General features: G+C 41.0%; 2 protein-coding genes across 4 annotated transcripts in view; one reads left to right on the top strand and one right to left on the bottom strand.

The window, feature by feature from the left end:
- POLK (DNA polymerase kappa) overlaps window positions 1-11,105 on the bottom strand; it is a 65,911-nt gene extending 54,806 nt beyond the window's left edge. Inside the window, exon 1 of the mRNA XM_050944567.1 lies at window positions 11,009-11,105. The gene's annotated coding sequence lies outside the window, so the exon portion shown is untranslated. The remainder of the gene's footprint in view (window positions 1-11,008) is intronic.
- A 190-nt stretch (window positions 11,106-11,295) lies between these two features.
- The window catches only part of CERT1 (ceramide transporter 1), a 148,860-nt gene continuing 137,043 nt past the window's right edge, over window positions 11,296-23,112 (top strand). Inside the window, exons 1-2 of one of the 3 annotated variants that reach the window (XM_050944594.1) lie at window positions 11,296-11,712; window positions 16,677-16,811. In XM_050944594.1, coding sequence (XP_050800551.1) covers window positions 11,617-11,712; window positions 16,677-16,811 — 231 coding nt within the window. In that variant the 5' untranslated portion in view covers window positions 11,296-11,616. The remainder of the gene's footprint in view (window positions 11,713-16,676; window positions 16,812-23,112) is intronic. The other 2 variants (XM_050944592.1, XM_050944593.1) reach the window with 2 other exon arrangements.

A 23,112-nucleotide genomic window follows, 5' to 3' on the forward strand; every position in this document is an offset into this window, starting at 1 on the left:
TTAGCAGATTATAAACTTCTGGGATACATTTGGCAATAATCACATCTATGGAGCTATTGGCTGCAAATTAAGTTGCTAGAGGACCACTTAACTCAGGCTTACTGTATCCTGCTGTGAAATGGAGGAAGGTTGTTTTTTTTCCTCTTCACTTCACAACACATGGCTCCATTGCCAATAATGTACATTTACAGAATAAGCAGCAAAGAATCCTGTGGCACCTTATAGACTAACAGACGTATTGGAGCATGAGCTTTCATGGGCAAATAGTCACTTCGCTGGATACATGTAGTGGAAATTTCCAGGGGCAAGTACATATATGCAAGCAAGAAGCAGGCTAGAGATAACGAGATTAGTTCAGTCAGGAAGGATGAGACCCTCTTCTAGCAGTTGAGGTGTGAAAACCAAGGGAGGAGAAACTGCTTTTGTTTTTAAATCTCCTACAGGTTTTTGTATATTACCATTCCTAATATTTGATTTGTGTCCATTTATCCTTTTCCGTAGGGACTGTCCAATTTGGCCGATGTACACAGCAAAGAGGCATTGCTGGCATATGATGGCGTATATTACATTGGTGGATGTGCAGGTGAATGAACCGGTGATGGTGTGGCTGATCTGGTTAGGTCCTGTGATGGTGTCGCTGGTGTAGATATGTGGGCAGAGCTGGCATCGAGATTTGTTGCATGGATTAGTTCCTGAGTTAGAGTTACTATGATGTGGTGTGTAGTTGCTGGTGAGAATATGCTTCATAACCTAAGTCGTGCAGAACACAATGCCATTCATAGCCTCAGAAACCACTCTGACATTATAATCAAAGAGGCTGATAAAGGAGGGGCTGTTGTCATCATGAACAGGTCTGACTACCAAAAGGAGGCCACCAGACAACTCTCCAATACCAAATTCTACAGGCCACTTCCTGGATATACGGACACAAATCAGATTTTAGGAATAGAAATATACAAAAACCTGTAGGAGAACACTTCAATCTCTTTGTACACACAATAGCAGATTTAAAGGTAGCCATCCTGCAGCAAAAAAACTTCAGGACCAGACTTCAAAGAGAAACTGCTGAGCTCCAGTTCATCTGCAAATTTGACACCATCAGCTCAGGATTAAACAAAGACTATGAATTGCTAGCCAACTACAAAAGCAGTTTCTCCTCCCTTGGTTTTCACACCTCAACTGCTAGAAGAGGGCCTCATCCTCCCTGATTGAACTAACCTCGTTATCTCTAGCCTGCTTCTTGCTTGCATATATATACCTGCCCCTGGAAATTTCCAGTACATGCATCCGACGAAGTGGGTATTCACCCACGAAATCTCATGCTCCAATACATCTGTTAGTCTACAAGGTGCCACAGGACTCTGCTGCTTTTACAGATCCAGACTAACACGGCTACCCCTCTGATAATTTACAGAATAGTTATTTTAAAAATCTGGTACAATTCACACAGTAATTTGTCACATTATGGTTTTCTTAGGTACCTGATTACACAGAATCCTTCAAGAGCAGAATCTTTTCAGTTTTTTTTACATATTTATCACAAACACCAGGAGTGTAATATTGCCCCCCACACCTTAAAGTCATTGGCAAAACTCCCATTTGACTTCAGTAGGGCTAGGACTGCAGCCAGAAGTGTGAAAATGTGCCCAACCTCACAATTAGTTTATCAATATTAATATATTACATACAAAAACTGTGTGAGGAGTATTAAGTTTGCAAAGTTAAGCACTCAAAAGTTAGAAAATGCAGCAATGAAGTTGCTCACGCAACCTTAATTCACCCACCTCCCCTTCGGCAAATGCATTAGATACAGGCTTTAATTCCTTGATCACAGGCTATTTTTTTTTCCACAGGGTGGATGAAGCTCAATGAATGTGTAGCTATTCAATATTTACTTTTATCATCATCCGTGAATGTGTGATGTCATGCCTTATTTACTGCACACAATCCCAACTCTATATTGAATACTGAGCTATCAGTCTCTTTGTGGGCTTTTTTATGGTGCTCATAGTAATATCTGATTTAGTGAATTTCTTTTCATCCCTATTATCATTTGCATTTTACAGCTGGGGAATTATGGCACAGAGATTAAATTGTCAAAACTGTTCACTGATTTTGCGCACCCAACTTGAAGCGTCTTATTAAAAAAGCTTTAGTTTGCTATTCAGTCCTGCTTCACTTCTTGAGCAACATCCATCGTGTGCACTGAATGGAACCTGTTTGGAGAATTTTACTTTAAATTCTACTGAGCATATCCAAATGGTGATTTTCAGTGTCTTATAATTCTGCTAATTGTATGGATTTTCACAAGGACAGCAAAAGGCACATCTTGGCCCAGGGCAATGCCCCTGCTGAATTTCAAGTCTCTGCTCCAAAGCTTGGAGACACTAGACCTTTTAGTAAAACACTTGTAGGAATTTTTCAACTTTGGGAAAATAACATTTTTCTTTAACATCCTTCATGGCAATAGATGAACCATTTTAACTGGAATTTATGGGGGTGTGGTGTGGGTGGGAGTTCAGACTCGGATAGACACCTGGAATAGGAAATTTCAGCCCAAATGGTTAAGTTTTGCAAATTTACAAGCAACTGAAAAGAGTCTTCTAATGGAAAGTATTAAGCAATGTCAGTTCCACCTATAATTACACAGGCATGAGTTCAGAAATATACTGGAATTTCTCAGATGAAGAACGTACATAACATTAAGGCCTTTATGTAAATAGGCATGTGAAACATTATCCTAAAGAAATACCCAGCTACCAGTACCAGAGATTAAAAATCAGACAAGAATATTTACCTTTTAAAAAAAAATCCCACAATAAAATAATTCATTTTTAGTTAAACACTAAAGCCGCATTCATGCTTAGCTCAATCAAACATCAGAAAAGAGTTAAATACCACACCGATTACAATGCACAGCCATAAGGGCGTGGGGATAAATCAGTGTTCTTTTGGGATTCAGAAAGCAGTGAATTATCCCAATAAATATATTTGTCATGACAACTTTACTGTTTGTCCTCCCCACTTTGCTACACTCCTGGGGCAGGCAAAGGACTCAAGAGCCAAGGCAAATAACAAGGATAGCAGGCAAATAGGCTAAGTGCCTCAACATAATGCTATGAAAGGAAGTAATTGATAATCACAGCTTTTCCTTTAACTTAACAGATTGATCAGACTGCAAGCTGTCAAAAGCTCAACTTTTTGTTTTTTTGTGTGTGGTGGGAATGTAATTCAGTCCTACCACATACACAACTTTTCACTGCTAAAAATACAATATGCTAAAACATTAACAGATATTATTTTGGATCTCTGAGAGGTAGGTTCCTACTAGTCCATTTGCTTAGAGTGTGTTTTATAGAAGTAAAGAAACTATGTGGCACTTACATCCTGGACTGGAGAATAGAGATCAGAGCTTTGGTGTTAAACATACTTGAACCAAGTTCAGAGAAGGGTACAAAATGAAGCTCCATCACATACGTGAGGAGAGCATATTCTTGGGCAAAAGTACTAGGTACAATCCTCCACGAGTGAGTCCTACACATCTCATGCACCTGCTTCCTTACTTTCTGCAGGATATAATAAAAACGAAGTATAGATGGAGACAAGGCAAAGGTCTAAGGAGATGAGGGCCATATAGGGACACTTCCCACCATTACATAATTAAATTACAACCATCCTAGTACAGGAATAAGCTGATCTTGATAAATGTACATAAAACAGAAAACATAAGCCAATAGACCCATGCGGGTTCCCCAAATGCATAGTTCTGATTACTTGCTGAATCTCTAGGGCAGCAACAGAAGAGATATGTCCATCTGTTTCTGTTAGTCAGTTAGGAAAGTTCAATACTATTAAAATATTTATTAAGAATTTACATATTGGAAAGTTATTCTGCCAAGTCTAGCATTTTGTTGAATTCAAACTACCATATTTGATTTATCCTTTATTTGGATGTATACATATTTTAACCCAGTGGTCACTAAAAGTTTAGTGGGACTGTCGCTAAGGCAGGCTCCCAGCCTGCCCCATGCCCTAGCGCGGCCCTGGCAGGCGGAAAAGGGGCAGGGGTCTCTGCACTTGCACTCACATGCAAGCACGGGCCCTGCAACTCCCACTGGCCGGAAACAGGAAACTGTGGCCAACGGGAGGTGGAGGGTGGTGCCTGCAGAGGACAGCGCATGGAGCCAGGGGCTACAGGGGCGCATTGGCCCCTTATGAGAGTTGCGTGGGGCTAGAGCAGGCAGGGAGCCTGCCTTAGTCCCGCTGCACTGCCGACTAGGAGCCGACTAAGGTAAGTGCTGCCCGGCGGGAGCCTGCACCCCAACCCACAGCCCTGAGCCCCCTCCCGGAGCCAGCACCCTATGCCCCTTCCTATACCCTAAACCCCCTTCTGCACTTCAAGCCCCTGACCCAGCTGAGCCCTCTCCCAGAGCTAGCACCCCAAACCCCTCCTGCACCTCGAACCCCTGCCCCAGCCCTGACCTCCCTCCTGGAGCCAGTACTCCATACCCCCTCCTACGCCCCAACACTCTACCCATCCCGGAGCCCCCTCCTGCACTCCAAATCCCTCCCAGAGCCCACACACCCCTCCTGCACCTCAACACTTTGCCCCATCCTGGAGCCATCTCCTGCACCCAAACTCCCCCCCAGAGCTTGCACTCCTCACCCTCTCCTGTACCTCAACACTCTGTCCCATCCCAGAGCCCCCTTCTGCACTCAAACTTCCTCCCAGAGCTTGCACCCCTCACCACCTCCTGCAGCCCAACCCCCTGCCCCAGGCTCAGCCTGGAGCCTCCTCCCACACCCCGAACCTCTTGGCCCCAGCACAGAGCCTGCACCCCCTCCCAAACCCCAATCCCCTGCCCAAGTCCGGTGAAACTGAGTGAGGGTGTGGGAGAGCGATGGATGGAGTGAGTGGGGTGGGGCTTCTGGGAAGGGGCGAGATAGCTCCTGGGTAGCACTTAAATTCAGAAAGTGATCTTGTGCATAAAAAGACTGGAGACCACTGTTTTAACCTAAAGTAATAACATTGTAGTCCAGATTTCTCTCTGATTTATGCCTATGCGCCTAATGTATCTCACCCTTTGCTATTGAGGATTCCTGTACAAAAAGAACACTGGCTGATAGGCTGATAGGCTCAAAAGTAACCTCCTCTTTAAGCCCTCTAAAAGTAGTTTAATCATTATAAGGGGAACAGCTATCAGCTGTGTTAAACCACAAACAAACAAAGACACATGCCAATATGCAGGTCACAGGGTCACAAGCTCCAATCTTTTGATCCACAGGGGTATGAAATTTACAACAGCTCTGGTTTCTGAAGAACTGGGAAAACAGGATTCTTGTCAGTTTCAATCCCCTGTTGATTTACAAGACTAGAACTGGCAGGAAGCACTGATGGATAGTGACAGTGGATAGTCTGTCAGTGGACATGGATAGTATGGCTACACTTGAAATTTCAAAGCGCTGCCACGGCAGCGCTTTGAAGTGTGAGTGTGGTCGGAGCGCCAGCGCTGGGAGAGAGCTCTCCCAGCGCTGCACGTAAACCACATCCTCTACAGGTGTAGCTTTCAGCGCTGGGAGCCGTGCTCCCAGCGCTGCGGCACTGATTACACTGAGGCTTTACAGCGCTGTATCTTGCAGCGCTCAGGGGGGTGTTTTTTCACACCCCTGAGCGCGAAAGTTGCAGCGCTGTGAAGTACCAGTGTAGCCATGGCCAGTAGCTTGTATGCGTACACAAACTTAACATCCTCAGTTTGCTGTTGACTCATTCAGATGAAGAGCTGAGATTGTTACATGTTTGTAGCCTATGTTTTAGAGGTAGTAATGAAAAATCTAAAGAAATGTAAATATTTTATCCCAATTTTGTATTGCAAAATTGTAAATTGCTAAGGATGTGATATGCTGATACAGCTGAATATATGAATATAAAACTGGGCCACGATTTTCAGACAGGACTAGTGATTTTGGGTGCTGAAGTTGAAATGTCTTAATGAGACCTGATTAAAAGAACAGTTGGCTCAGTATTTTCTGATAATCAGGCCCTCTCAGGGATGTCTGAAAGCATGTCTCTTCTGAAACACAGTATTTGAAAACAAACAATAATAAAGAAAAAATGTCAATGATTATGGTATCATCTATTATTAAATTATTTGAACTCCACTAAGTGCTGTCCACACACATATCAATACTCCCAAGATAAGGCTGTATCAGCTCCTATTATAAGCTCAGTTTTTAGCTCCTTTATAACTTTGGCTAGAAAAATTGGTTTGGCTTGAAGATTTCCATATTTACTTTGAGGACAAAGAATTGTTTTGTTATCTGCAGTTTCTCCTTCTGTCTCAATTTTTATATAGCATTACAATACTTCTTCAAATGAAATCCACTGGTTTGCAGTATAAAGATATGCTTATCAATATTATTTAATATATCTGAACCACAGAAAACAAATGTTGAATAATTTGTAATATAGCCAGAAAAGGTTACTTAAAAAATTGCCATGATCAAAATTCACTAGCAAAGGGCATGCCAAAAGGTGTACAGCCACTTGCAATCTCGTTTGTACAGAAAAATGTACAATTATATTCTGCATATTCTTTCAGCAAAAGAACTTCTAAAATATTTCATTTTTCACTTTAAAACATTCCTAAATTGTGTTCTCTTTTCTGGAAAGAAATCACATTTTCAAAAATATTAAAAGCAGTTTAAATATCAGAGAAAAATTTTGCTTTTTAAACAAACTGCTTAAAGGACAGCCTTTTAAAATGGTTTTAAATGTCAGAACAATTATCAGTTGATCTCTCTGAAAAAACACAGGATCCTGAAGGCTCCAGGTCAACCTGTGTTTATGCAGGATTTGGAAAAAGAAGATCAAGAGTCATATAGGGAAACGGGACAGTAATCGGAAAATAAGGAAAAGACAGAAGCTCTGGAGAAAAAGTGAGTGAACCAATCATTCATACATTTAAAACTTACTCTTTTTAAAGATAAATCATGATCACTAGAGCCTTGTGTGGATACAAAATTTGTATCTGCATCTGATCCACGATCTGCAGAAATAAAGCAGATATCTGCAGATTTGCAGGGCTCTAATGATCATCTGTTACAAATGTCATGCTTTATTTAATAGAACTATGAAATGCTATTTTGTATTAATTTTCTTGTATTTTATCAAATACATCATAATTATGGAGCAACAGTAGCTACTTCACGATTGATGCTAGTTTCCCATTATAAAACTAGCTTTTAAGCTCCTCACAACTTCTATCTAGGAGACCAGAAGGAACAGGGATTGGAGTAGGGAACCAAGTGATCACATGGACCCTGGTCTGAAAATGGGGGTTCTGGAGGAGAAGCACAGAAGGGGCAAGGAACAGAGGTAGGAGACCAAGGGAAAGAAGACATGGAAAACAAGTGCTGGAGACCAGAAAGGCCATGAGAGAGTGTAGCGCACTGAGGGCGGCATGAACAAGGCTGCACAGGGGACTAAAATGGAGCATGGAAAAGAGGATAAGGGTACCATGAAAAATAAAAAGGTGCATGGAAGAAAAGAAAGGTATGGGAGTATCTGGAAAGGAATGTAAAGCACTGGGAGACACATAGGGGCACAGGACCTGGAGATGGCAGAACATGAGACATTAAAGAGACGTGATAGGGACTAGAGTAGAGCATGGAGACAGTTACAAAGAATCAGGAAAAGGCACAAAGAAGAATGGAGGGGACCAGGATAAATCATCGAGGGGGTGAGTTACAGGTAAAAGTGTGAATAAAAGCTTTAAATGTTTACAATGTTTTAGTCTGAAAGGATGAAGGGTTATATGGCTGTGGAAAGGCCAGACATTGTACCATTGGGGTGTTTTTTAAGGTGGACTTTAAAAAAAATAATAATAAAAAAAACCAATGTAAAAAAAAAAGCCAGACTCAAATCAAACACTTTCAATCTTAATTCTTTTTTTTTTTTTTAACTTTGTTTATTTGGGCCCCTGCCTGTAAGGTGTTAAAATAATGTTTGCCCATAAGATTCATTACATGCACAATTTTACATTAGATGTAAAACTTGCTTGAATGAGGATATGTTTTTCTGTCAGTTTTGCCAACCTGGAAGTAATTCTATTTTTGCTACTCAGTTTCTGTTCATAGTATATGTTTTGTTAACCCTTTTCTTCTTTATATTTAGGCCAGGTCTTCACTATAAACTTGTATCAGTATAACTATGTCACTCCAGCGTGTAAACAATTCTCATGCCTGAGCAAAGCAGTTATACCACCCACCTACCTACCCTCCTTTGTAGGCAGTACTACATCAATGGGAGAGCTTCTCCTGCCGACATAGCTACCGCCTCTCATGGAGGTGGAGTTACTAAGCTGATGGGAGAGCTCTCTTCTATTGTCTTAGAGCGTCTTCATAATATGTACTACAGTGGCGCAGCTGCGCCAATGTAAATTTTTAGTGTAGGCCTGCCCTTACACTACTTATTATGAGCGGGCATTAGTTCTGGTGGTCTTAAATGAGCAAAATGCACATCGTGAACTATATAACCAATGCTAGGAGATCACATTTTAAATACAGTCTTTGTTACAAAGTCACAAGCTATGTCATAAGTTCCCCAGTTTAGAGGAAATGCAGTTTTAGAATAGCATTTCAATGACTCATGAACATCAGCAACCTACATGTCTGAAAAGTGAAATGGATTGCCTTATTCAAAATTTGTTCTTTAACACAGATCATTTTACACACTGATGAAATAGAAAACTGATTATACATAAGCCTTAAATACACTGACAATTTTCTACATCCACTTGTAAAACAGTAAAGTTGTAAGTCACTATTTTGGCAATTTTTCCCTACTGGTATTGCTCACCTTGTAAATATACACAAGTATGTTTTGTTAACCCTTTTCTTGTTTATATTTAGGCCAGATCTACACTATAAACTTATATCAGTATAACTACTTCACTTCGGGGTGTGAAAATCCTCATGCTTAAGCAAAGCAGTTATACTGACCTTAACACCCACCCACTCGTGTAGGCAACACTAAATCAATGGGAGAGTTTCTCGTGCAGATATAGCTACCACCTCTCAAGGAGGTGGAGTTATTAAGCTGATAAGAGCTCTCTTCTATCATCTTAAAGCGTCTTCACCACACCTGCTACAGGAGTGCAGCTGTGTCAATGTAAATTTGTAGTGTAGGCCTGCCATTACACTATTCATTCATAAGTGATTTGAAAAACAACAACAAAAAATCACAAATATTTGTCATTTTGTTCTCTGAACTGTACAATATTATGTAGCTAAAGTTTACTATATCGATTACACAAATATAAAGCATGACTTTCTTTTTTGAGTGCCAAGTTTGTAATAATGTTCCACCAACATACAATTTGCCTCCTCTTCTTGTCGCAAGATAATCAAAATTAAACGAAACCACTATATCAGTGATCCCCAAACTGTGGGGGCACAGAGGAATGTTTGGGGCAGGGGACAGTAGGGCCCGAGCTAGTCCCCATAGGGGGTGGGAAGGGAGCACGACCAAGCCCTGTCTACCCCCAGCTCTGCTCTGGCCCACCAGCAGTTACAGCCCCAAACATAGCCCAGCCCTGGCCCCAGGTAGCAGCTCCCAGCTGCAGCCCCAGCCCTTGACCGTGGCCTGGTTCCTGGATGCAGCCCCAGCCACAGCTCCTGTGGGGCATAGACAGATTATAGGTAAAGAGGGGCATGACATAAAAAGTTTGGGGCCCACTGCACTATATGTAATTTAACCTTGAAGGTATCTCTACACTACATACTAAAAATGGGTTTGTTGGACCTGGACTTTTGGACTTGGTGTTCCCTGGGCGTCCACACTGTATTGTACAACTTGGTTTACAATTCCTGGAACCAGCTTTCATAGGACCATACTGCACTATGCAGACCTTCTGACTAGGGTCCACAGCTTGACCTTCATACATACTGCAAAATAATAGGACCTGGACCAGTCTCACAGCAAGAGTTGGGTTCTGACCTACTCCCCACCCCAAAAGGATCCTAGGACCTAGGTCCTGAGTGCTTGCTGACTTGAATCTGACTGATGTGTGTGTGGATAGAAGGGGGGCATGGTTGGGCTCAAATCAGAGCCAGAGCCTAGGCTAAGGCCATGTCTACACTAGAGAGTTTACAGAGGCACAGCTCTACTGATGCAGCTGCACTGCTATAAGATCTCCCGTGTAGCTGCTCTAGGCTGATGGGAAAGAGCTCTCCTGTTGACATGATTAAACCACTCTCAATGAGTGATGATAACTGTGTTGGCAGGAGAGCATCTCCTGTCCATAGAGCTCTGCTCACACTAGTGCTTCTGTTAGTGTACTTGTCTCACCCGCCCCCATGACATAAGTTATATGGACAAAAGTGCTAGTGTAAACATAGCTTAGTGTGCAGTGCAGACATGTCCTGTCATGCCAGAAGAGCAGACTGTCAGAGTCACACACAGGGGCAGAAAGGATTTCTTTCCAAACCGCCGCTCAGAGGTTAACACATTTCCTTTGAGTAGGGCAGGGGACAGTGCTGTGAATGGCCTTTCCCCCCTGCACACCTACTGCCCCCAAGTCTCTCTCTCTCTCGAGCGGAGGCGGGAACTGGGTAGAGAGTTATTTGGCTGCTGCTGCTTTCCCTCTTTCTGTCCCAGCTCCTCAGTGACCTGCATGAGTCTCAGCCCTTTCTGTACCGACCCCACGAAAAGTGGGCAGAGCCCAGCCTGCCCAGGACGCTGTTTTTACCTGTGGATGGGAAGAAGCATCACTTCCGAGCTTCCCCTGCCCTGTCTCTCAGCTCGGAGTCGGCGGCACCTAACTTCCCCACGGCCCCCCTCCCCGCTTCCTGTGTTCTCAGTGCCTCCCTCCCCCCGCCTCCATATTGGTTAAGGGAAACGTTTGTAACTGGAGGAAACACGGAGCCTGTTCCCCGAAGGATTAGGCCTGGTGGGAGGGGAGGGAGGCCAGCCCCAACTGACAGCCGAAGTGAAGCGGTAGCGACGCACCTGGCCGGGCGCCGACTAGCGAACTGGAGGAGGGAGGCGCGGAGGCCGTAATGAGAAGACACGCAACCGAACCAAAATGGTTGTCCTTAGCTTTTAAATCAAGATCGGAAGCCTTCCCCCACGTAGACTACAACTCCCAGGATGCAGTGCTCCATGAGGGTATTCCCATAATGCATCGCGCCATCAGAATCCGGGCCCCTCCCTCCAGACTACAATTCCCAGCAAGTAACGCGCCCCTCCAAAGTGGGGCTGGGGGGAGTTGGTAAATAGTGGCAGAGAGCAATCTCCTGCCTAAAGTAAGATGGCGGCAGCAGCTGTGGTGGCGCTCTGAGCGGGGACAGTCACTCGTCCGTTGCGCTGTGGCTCTCGCTGTAGGTCGGGGCCGCGGCGCTGCAGTGAGGGCAGAGGCGGAGAGTCGAGTCACGGAGCCGCGGCCCCGGCAGCTACAGAGAAGGCAGGCGCGGCTGGCGCCCCCCCGGGAGCCGAGAGGTGTCGCCCAGGTAGTGCCCCCCCGGCCGTCGCTCCCGTTCCCAAGGCAGGAAGAGGCTGCTGTGGGCGGGGGCCGCTCGCTGTTTCCCTGCTCGGTGGTGGCTGCGAGCGGTGTCTCCATGTCGGACAACCAGAGCTGGAATTCCTCCGGCTCTGAGGAGGATCCCGAGACCGAGTCCGGGCCGCCTGTTGAGCTGTGCGGGGTCCTCAGCAAGGTGAGCAGCCCCCTCCGCCCGGGGGACTCGGAGCCTCCCCCTTCCCGGGCGGGTGAGGACCGTGCGCGCCCCCGCTCTGCCCGGCAGAATCGAGCTAGGATCCCCTGTCTCGCCGGGGTTACCCCTCCGAGGGGCAGCCCCGCACCCCTTTTCCCTCGCGGATACAGGACTCTGGCTTGGCTGGGGCAGCGGCCGCCTGACCTAGGGGAGCCTGGCAGTGAGTCACTCGCAGCAAAACATCCACCCCTAGCCCGCGGGAGGGGCTGTAACGGCCCGCACACACCGCGAGGCCGTCCCCTCCAGCCCTCCCTGCTGCGAGGGGAACCCCCGCACTACTCTCAGCTCCCCCCGCTTCTCTCGGGGAGAAGCCGAGCGCCGCTTTCAGTGCCCTCCTTCCTGTAAACCAGGCGGGGCGGGGAGCCCTTCCTCGCGGAGAGGCTATGCAGACTGTCTTAAAATCTATCCTCCAAACGGATGGGGGAGTCTCGCCTCCTTCCCTTCCTAAATGAGGAGGCATCCTCGTCATGAATGAGCGCCCCCTTTTCCCTTCTTTCTCGATCCGCACCCCTTGATGCCAAGTGTAAATTTTGGGACGGCAGGGTCTGTAACTAGAATAATTATCCTGCAGAATGTAAGTGCTGGCAGCGAGGGCATCTCCATTCATCAGGTTTTTGACTGGAGCCTGGCAATCTTCTCCTAGGTAGTGGGCGTTGCGGGCAAGGTTGTAATGATACCTGTGATGACTGCTGTTGGACTCCACGCTGAGCCTGTAGGGGGAAGAGGGAGAGTTCTTCGGGTTGGCAAGAAAACAAACAACCAAACAAGCTTTACCTTTGCAAGACTTTTTTGCAGGAAGTAGCAGTATGTGATGTGCACATACAAATCACTTCTAATCAATAGGGATACGTCAAAGAGGAGTGGCATGGCCTTTACTCCCAGCATCAAAACAGTGCAATTAAATACCCTGATAGCAGAAGATCAGAGTGGAGGGGTGGAGAAGGGAAAATTGCATGGATGCTTGCTTTTTTAAAAACAAAAAAAAATTATGTTGTTTATGTTTATGATGGGGTTGGATGGAGAGGATTAAACCTATTCCTGCCCATTTTCTTACTGTAAATTTAATAAAACAGCTTATGACGTGTGAGATGAAGTTAGGGAATTCAGTTTTAAAGATTAAATATTCTGAGTGAACAATTTCAGTAGCAGAAAGTAACTTCTCAATATATATCCAAATGTCCAGAGAATTAAAATGTTGTTTTTGCATCTCTCTGTCACTCTACACTGTAATGAGGGGTTTAAGCCAAAACCAAATGTATAATCTCCGTATCCCATGACCTGTGAACCTCCCCTATATACTTAAAAACCTACCGTACTATGTTTTTTGAGTGAGTAGGGCTCTGTTTATGAACTCTTTCCAACTAAAAAACGTTTCTGAGCTCATAGAGGGGAGCAATGTTGAGGAGAGGAGGCTGGCCTTGGCACACTGATATGCAGGATCTCATATCTGATGCTGGGGAGGGGACAGGAGGTACAGTGGTTTTTTTACATGATGATTTGGTTTGGAAATGTGGCTTATTGCCTAAGACTTCTGCAATGTTACCTTCTTATTAGGCAATCCAGATCATTAAGTAAAAATCTGGTATTTGTTTGTAGTATGCCATCCATTTTAATATTGGAAAATGAAATGGAGACTAAAAATTGCATTCTAGGTCTTAATGGTTGGTTATCCTGTATGCTAAGTCCCAAGGTGTTACCCAAACATCTGTGTATTATTATATATGCACTATGTGCATTTTTTAGATTTTTGTTTGTAGTGCATATGCTCATGTTACAGCTACTGCCTTTCCTGTAAACCTCCAAGTGAAAACACATAATGAGAAATATTCTGAATTATGAAATATGATAAAACCTGTTGCAGTGAACCTGCTGGAAGGTATTGTGTGAGTGACTGGCTAACTTTAATTTCTTTGCTAGTTTAATTAATATCTTCTGTAATACCTGAGAGGCAAATGCGCTTAACTGAAATTATTGCATAATAACATGTTTAGTTGGCAAATAGGAATTAAATATAAAAAAAGCCTTTTAAAAACAAAACGACTCCAAACTAGCAGTAAAAGGTTGTATTTCCTTGCATTCCCTGCAGTGTCTTAGGTGCTCAGGATTTCATCATTTTGGCAGGAGGGAAAAGCTGGAGCTTATGGCTTGTCTATAGAGGAAGTTTATGGGAAGTTAATGCAAAATAGCTAGAGCCTTGGCTGCTCTTGTGAGTTATAGCTCAATAAAGCAGCCCCAGGCACCCTAGCTCACTCTCCGTCCACACCGGCAAGGCACGTAGAGGGCTCTGATTCCACAGCTACAGCGCTGCTGGTACTCCACCTTGGCGAGTGAAATAACATTTGCTGCGCCCCCACTGGAGCGCCGCAGTGCCAGTGTGAGCAAGGTGTTGTGTTACTGCGCTGTGATCAACCCCTGGAAACATCCCATAATCCCCTTAAGTCAAGTGACAACTCTTGTCATTGTTGTGAAATTGGCTGCAGGAATGCAGAAATGCCCTTTCAGAGCTCTGGTTAGGAGAAGCTGGCTGCCAAGAAGAAGCAAACATTTACTGTTTGCTTTGAGTGTATGAGAGAGAGGTTGGGGGAGGTGGAGAAGGGGGTGTGAACTTACCAAACAGAATGCTGACATAAGAACGGCCATACTGGGTCAGACCAATGGTCCATCTAGCCCCATATCCTGTCTACCAACAGTGGCCAATGCCAGGTGCCCCAGAGGGAGTGAACCTAACAGGTAATGATCAAGTGATCTCTCTCCTGCCATCCATCCCCAACCTCTGACAAACAGAGGCTAGGGACACCATTCCTTACCCATCATGGCTAATAGCCATTAATGGACTTAACCTCCATGAATTTATCCAGTTCTCTTTTAAACACTGTTATAGTCACACACTCTCAGCACCTCAAAACCCCATTCTCTCTCTTCCCACATACACACAGCGCATTCCCTGTCACACTCTACCGCACCCCATTTGAAAAGCACTTTGCAATCACTTGCATGCTGGGATAGCTGCCCATAATGCACTGCTCCCAGTGCTGCTGCAAGTGCTGCAAATGTGGCCATGCCAGTGCGCTTGAAGCTCTCAATGTGGACAGACTACAGCGCTTTCCGTACTGTGCTCTATGAAGGCGGGTTTAACTCTGTGCTCTACATCTCAGCAGCACAAAAGCACTTTTAGTGTGGAAGAAGAGTGTCCACATGAGGAGCTAGTGCAGAATAGCTATTTTGAGGTCTTTTCTCAGTCTAGATAAGCCCTCATTATTCCACAAGTAAGGGGAAAAGAAGCTAAATTTTAAGCTTGTTGATTTTTAAATGTATTTAATGCCTGCATTTCCCCATGTGTTGTCCTACTGATTAGAAATTTTGATCATTTGAAAAGCACTTTTTACAATGTGTGTATTGTTTATCACTTAAAGGTGGATACAAACTAAGAAAGCTTTTAAGATATATCAGACTTTTTAGTTTCTGTGTCACATGTAAATAAATTCACTTGTTTAAGCAGTTAGAATTTTCTTTACCCGAGATCTTTTCTTCTGTCCAGTACTACGTTGAAGACATAATGGTGAATTTGGGACATTTTTCCTAGCAACAGACCAATGTCATAAGCACATGATTCTGATTAACAAAAGCTGTTCAAAGCTGTGTTAGTGGAGGAAAGAGTCTCTTCCCTTTTCCCATTCTTCTGCCTTTGTTATAATGACAGAAACATAAAATGTTTTTCATTATTTTCTCATCTTGTTTCAGTGAGAATTTTCATTTTAGAACCACTGTCATGATCTAGTAAACATTTAAGAACAATTTTACCGAAGTTTATGAACATTTTTGTACTCACTTTCCCATTATTGCTCACTAAATAGTATTTCCTCTTCTAACTGGTTATTGCTTTTGAGCCGAATAATTTAGAGAGAACTTGTTTGCCAAAGTGTGTGCCCAATGCTGTATGTAACAGACATGGGTCTTACAGATTACCATGTAAGACTTACCCAGATATTACAGTCCAGACATGATGATAGACATCAGACATACAAGACACATTGAGGATCAAATCGTCATTCAGTGAATTTGTTAGGGTTTTTTTTGTTTGGAAGTATGACCAATTATGATAGATTGTCATTAATATATTAAATACAGAATTCCATTGTTGTGTAAATATGTGAATGCAATGTCGTAAACAATTGTGGCATCATTGGACAAATCTGGTTAAGAGAAGGATATTAAGTATCTTGGTAATCTGCAGCTAATGAGTCAGGGTGTACACTGTTAGTACCCAAAAGTGACTTTGAGACTTTGGCAAACGTTAAGTTACTAGTGTAAAAATGGTGATTTTTAATCTACAGAACTGTATTTAATTTGCTGTGAAGGGGAAATAAATGTATAAATGAATCTTTATATGATCTAGAGAATGAGACTTTTTTTTTAAAACAGTATATTTATCTTATGGAAACAGTTCTTATGAAAGCTCATCTTCTGTTCTACTTAAATGGAAAGTTTAGCAACATTAAAAGCAAAAGATTAACTTCTAAGCCTAAAAAAGATAAAACCTAACTGTTTTAACAATTCATGTTTCTAATTTTTCACTAAACTTCTTTCTGCATCAGTGCACTTAATTGTGATGAACATTTTGTTATATTTGGATGAGCTACCGCTTCTACAGACAAGATACAATGTTAGTCTTACTGTTGTTGAAGCAAAATTGTCTTAAGGTACTGTGCAACACAAATGATTGATGAAAATGATGACAGTTCTGATCAAGGGGATAGCAAATCAATCATTTGAAGAGAACTTCAGGAAACTTTTTGTAGTTTTTAAATGATCATGAAATTTAATAAACAAGGTGTCTTCTCATCAGTATTTTTACTATTTTTAGACCTTACTCAGCTTTTTGAGGTTTATTTCTTTGTTCTCTACAGTGGACCAACTACATTCATGGGTGGCAGGACCGATGGGTAGCTTTGAAAAACAACACTCTAAGTTACTACAAATCTGAAGATGAAACGGAGTATGGCTGCAGAGGCTCAATTTGTCTGAGCAAGGCTGTTATTACGGTAAGCACTATCTCAAAGTTGATGATTTTCATGTTTCACTAGAGCTTTATAGATAGATTACATTTATGGACAAAATGCTTGGTGTAAATGGCTAAGGAAAATGAATTTTGTGATGGTATGTCATCTTTTGTCAGTGGTTTAAAAGCAATATGTTTGCAGCCAAACAGGGAACATATGTAAGATAATAAATAATAAATATGCAATCTAGGATGGAGATCATTTCTAACTTCTTCATTCCTCTAACACAACAGAATATTCTACAATAAAAGTAAAGATCGTCTGTGCAGTAGATAGTTTTCTTGGGAGTTGACTCAGGTCTGTGGAATGAACTCTCATGGGAAGTATGGCCCATCACAAACCTAATCACCTTCTGCTCCAGGTGCAAGATGTTTCTGTGACCTTGCCTTCTCTAACATAAACATAGCTCTCTGTGTGTGTGCGTGCGCATGCCCATGTCCATTCATGTAAATGTAGAACTATTAAATTAAAGAGTCCAAAACACTTCACTGTGCACACTTCTCCCCTGTCGAGAACATGAGAAAACGTATAATGAATGTTAGTCACGTTGCATAATTGCACTCTTGGAAGGAACTCAGATACTACAGTGATGGGTTATTAGAATCTAATAGAATAGAGTTCAAAAAAGTGAAGCAGCTCCAGCAAGCCTGGAAACCTTGTGGGTTCTTTTAGCTTTAGGATTATTATTGTATGGTTTCATGTGTTTAATGCTATAGAGAGCTACAAAATGTGAAGCAACTTTGCAATATAATGTTAGATGGATTCAGTTAAATATTTGTCATCCTTTGAGTGTGTTATGTGATATGGAAAATACCAGATAGTGTTTTGTAGTATATAAATGGACAAAAGCAGCAATGTTTTTAATCTTTCTGCAAGCCCAAAAAATAGAATGTTTGTTTTTTACACTTGTAAAATGGGGGTGAGGTGAGAATTTTACTACTTATAAATATTCCTTTCACAAAAGCTGCAGTTTTAATGTATTTGATTGGATTAACTATAGAAAGTACTAATTTTGAAAGGTAGATTGAGAAAGTAAGACTTTGCTATTTGGATGTTTGGCAGTTATGAACATCCATAATCTAAAATGCAAGTGGCCAAGCAGTGGTCTGGTAGGTTCTCATTTTGGATACTGAATAGTATTTTAAGAGTTCTCGCTTATATGGATTAAGCATCGATGATGTGGATCTTGAGCAAAATATGACACTCTGATTATAATTAATGTGGTTAATTTTTGTTCAATATAAAATGTGAATAATGTAATCAAAGTATGTTTAGGCTTTTTAGAACTGGATGAGCACAATGTTTGGATTCTTAAGGGATTCTTGTTACATAAAAAGTAGACTGAGGTTGCACGTGGGTGACAATAACTTACATTTATAATTGTTTCAATCTCGAGTTTCTTAAGACATTCAGTTGCATTTTCTACCCTTATTGTTGATCAAATTAAGAAATCTAAAATGTGCATCAGCTGTAAATAGCTACCTGCAAGGAAATCTTTGTTGGCCTTCATATTTCCTTTTAATGGCCACAAAAGAGCTAGATGGCTTACGTATTTATACTCAAACTCTATATAAAAACATTAGTAACTGATAAGATAAATATTAGCTGAAGAAGGGCAGGAGACTTTTTGTATCAGCAAAAATTGTTCTCTACTGTGTCTGGTCTATGATTGCATCAATGGAAAGTGGAAGTCTTGACTTCTCACTATAATGAGTGTTTGGCGATGATACAGAATTGACGCAGTCAGTCTTTATTAGGAATATCTACTTGTAGAGACCTCTAGGCTTTAAATTTAGCCTATCTTTAGTGTGTCATGATCTTGACAGATCTTATAAGTCAGGCACAGTTAATAGTTATGTACAAGTTCTGAATGGCAAACAACAGTGCAGGAAGTGGACTGTGTGGCAGTTGTTCCTTGGAATTGATATTGAAAGAACTGCCTCAGCATGATGGTAGATGGCACTATACTAATAGGTTATATCTTTGGTATGAGATGTAAAACATTTGTTGTTGAAGGACAAATTCCATGGTGCTTTTTTGAAATAAAAGGTATAAGTTCTCGTATGTGATGGGTAAATTCACATTTAGATAATCGTGCATATTCAGAACTTGCCTGCAGTTTCAACTGGAGACTTATTTGTTTTAGTTATTTCTTATAAAGAATTATTTAGTGTTTCTGGTTCAGAATGACTGACTGCATTTCATTGATCAGTAAGCTTTTAAGGATAGAAAGTAACTATCCAGAATTATGGCAGTACTTCCATTGTAGCTTTCAGTATTAGGACAACAATAATGTTGTGCATGCTGGTTACAGAGCCACAATACCAGCCATGAGACCTGATAAAATGGTTTTAAGGGAGCCACTTCTTCCCCCAAATCCCCTCTTCTGATTTCTTCTAGATGCTAGCAATGCTGGTTTATAGAATAGAGTTTACTAGTGATTTTGCTGGTATTAGTTCTCTTTGTAGTGGGGAAACAGTCCTCCTCAAACCAGCATTGCTTGCTGACTGGGGAGACTGAGCTGTCCCGTCTAGCTGCTGGACCCCCCTCTCCTTGCTGAGGTCTAATTAAAAAAATAAAAACAATACTGTAGGTTACAGATTAGATCTCGTGTCTCATTATTGCTTCGAACGCTGATCTGGCGACTTCTGTTCTGCAGTTGGCCTCTGTTGTTTTTGTGCTTCATACCATCACTGCTGATGTGCAAAAGAAGGACAAATTGCTGTTAGATTTCCACAGTACCAACTCTCAATGGTCATATGGCTCAGCAGAATCTGTATGGTATTACTATAGTCCTAGCTCTAATAGCAAGGATTGCATTACTACTAAAATTGCAGTTATTTTCATATAATATAGCTTGTAAAATACTTTGAAAACCTGAAGAATTAAAATATGCCCATTTTATAACATTTTATAAGGTGTATGTATATGGTCAGAACAGCCCTTCAGCATGGAGCTTTGACTAAACATTTGGAAAAATGTCAATGTTGAGAAATCCTCAGTGAGTCTTAAACTCTAATGGCCATATACTACTAAACTTTATTACAAGAAATAACTGATGCATGGAAGACCTGCCCCCCTCCCCCCCGGTATCATTGCTCCAAATAATCTATAACTTCACTGCAAATGGGCTTCTTTATTAATCATGCTGTTTTAATCACCAATGATCCCTATATTCTACTGTAGCAAAACTGTTTTTATTTTCCATTTGGAAGACCAAACAAGACTCCAAAATTTTCATGCAGTTCTATAGATTTTTCTCAAATTTTGCTTATATTTACACTGAGATTATTGTGACCAAACCAATACGAAAATTGTGAAAAGTACACTGAAGTCAATAAGTACCAAGGACCATTCTTGAGATTTTCATAACATTTCGTTGTCATATTTCTGTATTGTAAAGAGAGATGTTTTAGATTTAGACACTTACAGTGAGGGCACTTGGGACATGAGTAGTCAGCATAATTTCATATTGCAAAGGATATCAAGAGATTGAAATAGGTGACAATGTCCTCTTCATTAAAGTCTAGCTTGTTAATGCTTATCAAAAGCAACTTTTTCTACAGACTTGGTAAATACTCAAATTTTTCAGCAAGCTTACATTTCTGATTTCCTTTTCATGACTAGATTTATTTCTGGATTATTTACAGTATGATCTTGGTTGCCACTGTTTATTGGGGAACTAATGGTGAAAGCTAAAAGGAAATATAGGAAGACACAATGAAATTCTTCTTTAAATAAACTGGCTTTTTAAATAGTAAGAAAGGATATCCTACATTTGTCAGTTTGAACACATACAGATGAGTTTCCTGTGAGAAATAAATTCCTTTCACAGAGTCTCCATGTTTTACAACTTGAAAATATAATTTAACTCTTGAATGATTTCTATTTTCTTACTAGTGAATATAAGAAGTTGGGGTGTCAAAATTACTGTTAAACAAAAAATATGCTCAGAACAACAATTAAATTACCTTGCATTTTCTTTTTAAGAAGTCTTGTTTATAAAATACAATTCAGGACTTGGATTAATTGAAGTTTGAAACTTTAAAGGGAAACTTGACTTTATCAGTAGTTCTAATCTCCTTAAAGTTGTCTCTTGTATTTCATTTTAAAATATATACAATGGGAAATGTAGAATGGTCTCTTGAATTTATCCAGGGTGAAATTAAGCAATTTTATAAGTGCATTTAAAGGATGCATAAGGATATACTTTCCAGGTAGCCCATTAAGTGAATCTGTGGGCTAATTTTCTCCAGCTTGAACACTCTGAACGAGCAATATTACTAATAAAGAAATTCCAGTTAAAATATAAATATATACTTATGACTGTTGTCCACTGGTAGATTTTGATTAAGTTTTAACTCCTTTCCAACTCCTTAATTTGTAAAAAATAAACCTCTATATAAAGCCTGTTTAACAAATATTTAGCATTTAAGTAAACAATTCTTTTTTTCCTGGTTTGGCAGAGTATTTATTCAGCCTCCTCTTTACTGAAAAAAGGCCCTGAACTAGTTTAGAAATGAAGAATATATGGGCTGTGAAATCACTAACTAGATTCTGAGGCTTATTTGAAGCAGAAGGTGATGAGGACGTCTGGGTTTTAAGGCATATCTTAAATAACCAAATGGATATTTCCACATTCGAGTGGGTGTAGGATAGAATTGGAGAAGTGATTGTAGACAGTGACCTTAGAGATAAGAGGAAGATGGGACAGTAGTTGGAGAGGTAAGTGAGGTTCGGGGTAGGTTCTGAAGATGAGAGAAAATAAAACATGCTTGTATTATCAGGGGAAAGAGCCAAAGGAGAATGAGAGGTTAAGGAGAAAAGTAAGGGAAGGGATGAGAGTGTGGAGCAAGGGAGATCTGGGGATAGGATGGGCTGAGTTACTGGCGCAAGTGGAGCTTTCTACATGCGCCCCTGCCCTGGACAATTTTTGTTTAACAATCATATTTTCCTATTTTAAAAATATTTCTCTTTCCTATTTGAGTCTTTCACACAGCAACAGGGAAATGGTCAAAGTGCTGTTATGCACAAAATCTGAAAATGAGAAATTTTGTTTTCATCTTTGAATTATTGTGCTTAACTGTTACTAATAGCTTTGGTAGGTAGATGTTTGAAGAACTGAATTTTAAATTGATTATGGTCTTTTAATTAGTTAACTACATTTTTGGGTGATGTGCTCGGAAAGCAAAAATTGCGTCTGTTTTCTTGGGATGGCATTGATATGGAGAGGGATTCCTTTCAGTAGTAGTAATTAAACTAATTCCTAAGTAAGGAGTGAAAAATAACTGACACTGATCCAGATTATGTTGGACAAGTTGTCTCAATCCACAAGTATTTACAGAATCATTCTTTTTTAGAATGTTTTTAATTACAAACACATTACTGTAATAAACAGTTACTCTACATTCAGACATGGAATTAATGATAAATTGTATAGTGTAAAAAAAATATTCTGGACTGACTGCAGTTAGTATCCTTCAAGAAAAAAAGCCATTTCTCTCAATATTGCATTGTTTTGAGTTCATCCATATGTTAAAACTTCTTCTAAAGTGAGGGATATAGTTTATTACAAAATGGGCTAAAATTGTTTATGACCGCTGCTTATATACAATAAATATATGTATTATCGTAGCACTTAGGAGTCCCAGTCATGGACCACTACACAAGAAATTTATGCTATCAGTGTTGCTTTTTTTCCTTTTTATTTTCACATTTAGCTTTTTATTGAAAGATTTGAATATTAAATTTGACTGAATGTTCAGAATCAGAATATTTTGATAACAGCAATCTTTGTCAGAACACATGACATACAGGCCAGACATGTTATACATCAGAAATATACGTCATCCTCCTGGTTGTTGAGTGTTCCATAACAAAAATTCTTTGGACTACTTCACCCATGCTCTATCAGCCTCAAATATACACTGAACATCCTGATCATTGCGTAACTATTACAGCTGTTTGTGATTAAACAAGGCTTGTTCCTCACACACACTTGTACTCCTTAATTCTGCTGAATCTGTGAATTTGCATTCATTTTCATAAAAAATTATGGTTTGCCAAATACTAGAAATTACTTGTAAGATGCTGCAGAAGCTAGACTGGGAAGGACAAACTATTAACTGTTGTTGAAGTACTGACAGTTTTCTCTGGGGTGTCCAAAACAAATAGTTGTGCCCAAGAAGCTAACAATCTAAAATATACAGGTATAGTTAATAGCAAACAATACGAAAATACTTGCAAGGAAGTTAATTTTTTTGCAGAAACTTTAAAGTCATTT

The sequence above is a fragment of the Gopherus flavomarginatus genome, chromosome 3, assembly GCF_025201925.1.
Source record: "Gopherus flavomarginatus isolate rGopFla2 chromosome 3, rGopFla2.mat.asm, whole genome shotgun sequence".
Taxonomy (NCBI): Eukaryota; Metazoa; Chordata; order Testudines; family Testudinidae; genus Gopherus; species Gopherus flavomarginatus.